Source organism: Ammodytes marinus (genome assembly GCF_949987685.1).
Source record: "Ammodytes marinus genome assembly, chromosome: 17".
In the NCBI taxonomy this organism is placed as follows: Eukaryota; Metazoa; Chordata; class Actinopteri; order Uranoscopiformes; family Ammodytidae; genus Ammodytes; species Ammodytes marinus.
The window spans coordinates 19381963-19386847 of NC_137221.1; the positions used below are offsets into that span (position 1 = coordinate 19381963).

General features: G+C 46.6%; 1 protein-coding gene across 1 annotated transcript in view; it reads left to right on the forward strand.

The window, feature by feature from the left end:
• Positions 1-263: 263 nt before the first annotated feature.
• The window catches only part of itgb8 (integrin, beta 8), a gene marked incomplete at both ends in the record, with an annotated part of 15745 nt that continues 11123 nt past the window's right edge, over positions 264-4885 (forward strand). The window contains 5 exons of the mRNA XM_080045531.1: positions 264-364; positions 1605-1683; positions 3350-3521; positions 3762-3868; positions 4620-4759. Of these exons, the coding sequence (XP_079901657.1) occupies positions 264-364; positions 1605-1683; positions 3350-3521; positions 3762-3868; positions 4620-4759 (599 nt within the window). The remainder of the gene's footprint in view (positions 365-1604; positions 1684-3349; positions 3522-3761; positions 3869-4619; positions 4760-4885) is intronic.

The following is a 4885-nucleotide window of genomic DNA, read 5'->3' on the forward strand; positions in this document are numbered from 1 at the left end:
CCCCGGGGGGAATGTGACTACCTCTACCGGGGATTAGAGAGAGGTGATTGGGTGAACGACAATATGCTCCGCAGCTCGGTCCGGAACTCCCGGCTATTATTAATGTTGGCGCGGCGGCGGACGCACGGTGCCCCCCGGTCTCCCCCGGTCCATCTCCAGTAGCTGTAGGTGTTGTACCCTATTCGGCCCATCTCTGTCCCGCTGTGCCGCCTCCTTCTCACTGCTTCGCTCTGGTCGCCCTCCCGGTGTGTGGATAGGATAATATGAATTCCTGGCTGCGCGCATACGGCAGCGTCCCCCTGTGTATCCTGCTCTGCTGTGTGGTGCCCGCTGTCTGCGCAGAACAAGCCTACAGTGCCGGTGAGTGGAGAGACTAGCCTAGCCTATATAGGCTCATTAGGGGCCAATGATATCATTTTCCAATTCATTATCCAACATCTGGAATCCTGTCATCAGCTCTCATACTACCCATCTGTCCTATCTATCTGCAGGGGTACGAATGGTTTTCTTAAACGTTTCTGATCTTTCCATGAACATTTCACATCATCATCATCCAGGATTTAATTTCCTAAGAATTGTCACTTTTTAGGAAATTTAGGAAGACCATATTCCGTTTTCAAAGGAACAATCAACCCACTTGAATAGTTTACCACCTCAAACCTCAGCATGCAATGCTCAGTTGTAAGTTAGAAAGTTATTTGCCTGGCATAAACCAGGGGGACTGCTTGCCAGAGGCCAGTGGCGCTAATTGGGTCAGTGCGGCTTGTTAGTGGGCTGTTAAGTGATGCTAGGACCTGCAGCCATTCTGTGTCCTACATTCCAACCCGGTAGCTCACTGAAGTGGCTCTGGAAAATGAGATCTCACCACCAGATAAATCACCTTAATGAATCATTAATGCCACTGACTACACTTAGCCCCGGGTCTATTTTGTGCCTTTTTCGTCATCCCCTGATATCGCCCTGCTGTTTCTTTCTACTAAAACTATCCAGCCTGAGAGATTTGTCACACAGTCTGCCTTAATGGATTTGTTTTGCATTCACTGATTGACCCATAAGATGTCCTGTGTATGCGTATGTGTGTGTGTGTGTGTGTGTGTGTGTGTGTGTGTGTGTGTGTGTGTGTGTGTGTGTGTGTGTGTGTGTGTGTGTGTGTGCGTGTGCTTGTGTGTGTCAAATGATCCGATCCCAAAGCACTCCAACAACTAGAGCACCTGTTCCCACATACTCTAAGCAGTATCCCCCATCCCATCCACTCATACTGAATAGCCTTACATGGGATGCTAAGTGGTGCTTCCATCATCAAAAGTGTTCATGAGATATCTAAAATCTGGATCCAGCGGGGCTCGGCTGCATTGCTTAATGAGCGTTGACGCACACATTCTTTCAAATGCTAATCACAGAATCTCCTCTCCCCCCTTCGTCCCATTGCTCCTCTCTGCTTTTTGCTGGCTGTCTGGCCACACTCCCCTCCTCATCTCTCTCGCTCTCTCTCTCTCTCTCTCTCTCTCTCTCTCTCTCTCTCTCTCTCTCTCTCTCTCTCTCTCTCTCTCTCTCTCTCTCTCTCTCTCTCTCTCTCTCTCTCTCTCTCTCTCTGCAGGTGACAGTGTGTGTTGGTCTCCCAGCATTACCTCTTGTACGGAGTGCCTCAGACGTGGGCCAAATTGTGCCTGGTGCTTCGAGGAGGTAGGAAAGTGTATAAAAGTGCATGTCTGTGTGTGATAGAGAGACAAAGAGAGAGTGAGAGAGAGAGAGAGAGAGAGAGAGAGAGAGAGGGGGAAAACTGTGACAGACAATCTAGAGCATTCCTTAGATGAAACACACCAAAGCTTAGATGCCATCCACAGATGTGAATATAACGCTTCTGAGCTCAGTGGCCTTCACTGTGACCTGTGTGAGTGTGCCTATGTGTGTGTGTGTGTGTGTGTGTGTGTGTATTTGTGTGTGTGTACGTGTGTGTGTGTGTGTACGTGCGTGTGTGTGAATGTTTCCATCCGTGATTTTCCCATGCAGCCGCGGAGACTGAGCCCCTCTGTGTCCATGTGTTTAGTCTGGGGTGTGCTAACTCATATCACTGCGCTTCCCTCAAAGTGTGCATCCGCCTGTCTATTTCTGCCCGTATCTGTCTTTCCTGTCCGGGTGTCAATCAGACTTGTGAAGAGCCCACCCCGAATCAGCCCTGAGAAGCTGTAAAGCATCCCTGTGCCACACCAGTAACATCACACACACACACACACACATACACACACACGGCTAGACAAGACAGTCAACATGTGTGTGTTTACAGACTTCAGGTGCTCTCCTGTCTTGTGAACCCTAACCTCATCTGACATCATTAAGTGGGGCCGGGCTCACTGGCGTGTGAAAGCATCCAAACAACACCTTTCTTACCTCCCACACACACACACACACACACACACACACGCACACGCACACGCACACGCACACACACATACACGCACACGCACACGCACACACACACGCACACACACACACACACACACGCACACACACACACACACACACACACACGTACACACACACACACACACACACAAACACTCAAAGTCTGTGACGATTCCGTTCACATGTTACCATTGACAGTCAATGTGAGGCAAAGCGGCAACCTCTGTAAAGAAAGTCCGGGGAAGTCTCTGTAAAACTTTCTGGTGTTAAAACTAATTTCATGGTCACTTAACATTCAGCTTTTATTTATCGACTTTTTGCTGCTCTGCTGTCGTGCTATTTCTGATTCAAAAGTAGCATAAATCTTGATACATTTTTCTACTTAATTCCAGAGCCCCATGACATGCTGTAAATAATGCTGTTATGTTATGATCTAGTTGTACGTTTCCAGTGCTAGTCACATAACGTGTGAATGTGTTTCCTGCAGACTGAAGTACCAAAGGTCTCTAATCCACTCAGTAAGCTGCAAGGCATGACAATGTTGAACTGTGTTGTGGGTGCGACTGGCTTTTAGGACATGGATGGATAAACAGAAAACACTTCTTAGTGACCTCGGGTCTTTACCTGTTTATATGGCTTCTCATGTCAGTGTCACTCTATCCCAAACCAATACAAACATGACAGAAACAGAAAATGAAACAGCAGTGAGTACATGTGAGACTGGTTTCCATTCACCATGTTTACTAGAGCAAAATGTCATTATTGTATCACGCTGCACTTCACAGACAACAAAAGATTAGTCCGCCTGAAATGTGATTAGGGTGATTTCGTCTTAAAAGACAGCTTGGTTGTATTTTCTTTATGACAGCTTTTCTTCTGTGTCTAGTTGGGTTTTTTTGGTGTCTTTTTGAAATCAATTTAAAGAAAGTTACTCTTCCCCCTCTAGGACTTTCTGGATGAAGCTGGGCCGAGCCAGCGCTGTGACCTGCCAGTCAATCTGCTCAGGAGGGGCTGTGGACCAGAGTTCATGGAGCAGTCGGAGGTGAAGGTAGAGGTCAACACCACCGTAGGCAGCACACAGGTGTCCCCACGAGACATCAGCATCACACTCAGACCAGGTAGACAACGGACGCCTTCTTTAATTCTGCCTCAAATGCAACTTTAAGACGAGTATGAAACTGTGGATTTCTGATTTACACTGTTTTCTTATTGTCTTAGCGTGTGATAAAGTAGCTAGCAGAAGTTTAACATTTTTATTATTTCATGGTGTGTGCGCGCGCGCGCGCGTGTGTGTGTGTGTGTGTGTGTGTGTGTGTGTGTGTGTGTGTGTGTGTGTGTGTGTGTGTGTGTGTGCTTAGGTTCAGAGGCCAGCATCATAGTGGCTGTGAAGCAGCTGGAGCTTTATCCTGTGGATCTATACTACCTGGTTGATGTCTCTGCGTCTATGCAGGAAAACCTTGATCATGTAGGTCTTCCTCCAATCAACTTTCAGTGTTCCTCTCATTGAGACAATGCTGAAGCATTTACATTATTTACTTAAAGCTATAGTGAGTAACTTTTTGAATTAATGGACCTTACATTGAGTACCTGAGTTGACCACAAAGTTGATTCAGCCCATCAGCCCCGCAACACTCTCTCTGTATTTTGTCAGTGTTGCAATGTTTAAAAAATATTGTCATTCGGCGACATTTCCACACAGGAGCTCAAGTGTACAGGAAGTGACACGTATTACGTCGCAACTGAGAAAGGACAACTGCAGAAGAAGAGGACTGCCACAATAGGTGAAAGCATGGCTGAAAATCCCAAGAAGCGCCCATGGAATTATTCAATTATTGATTCTACTGTTAACAAACTCCTGGACGTACTGCAGAAGGAATAAGATTTACTGGAGTTCACTGAAGACTTACATCATGTGGACGCGCCAAAAGTGTTGTTGTAATTCCTCAGAATTCCTCATGGGGGGGCAAAATAAGTTACGCACTGTCGCTTTAAAGGAAAGAGTACGGACTAAATCCTGAATCATCTCAATTTCTCTGCACAAACTGTCATGTTGGCTGTTATTGTGAATGTAGAAAAAAACATAAATAAACGTATAACCACAGATAACAGGTTGGTGTTATGTCACTGGGGCTTACATGACAGCTAACTGTAGAACTGTTAACGCTCAAAGAAATTTGTACTCACATATTGCCTCTTCTTGTTCTCCCTGGTTCCAGCTGAAGACAGTGGGCGTGGCTCTTTCTCTGCGCATGACGGAGCACTCCTCGGACCTTTGGCTGGGATTCGGCTCGTTCGTGGACAAACCCGTCTCGCCCTACATCAACGTCCACCCCTCCAAGATCAGCAACCCCTGCAGGTGAGACGCGGCAGCAATTTGTCGGTGGGATTATTGGATACATTTTTTTTATTTTTTTACATTTACTTTTTGGGTTAATCCTCTGTGAAGGGTTCATTTTGTGGATGGATTCCCTTGCTACCGTGT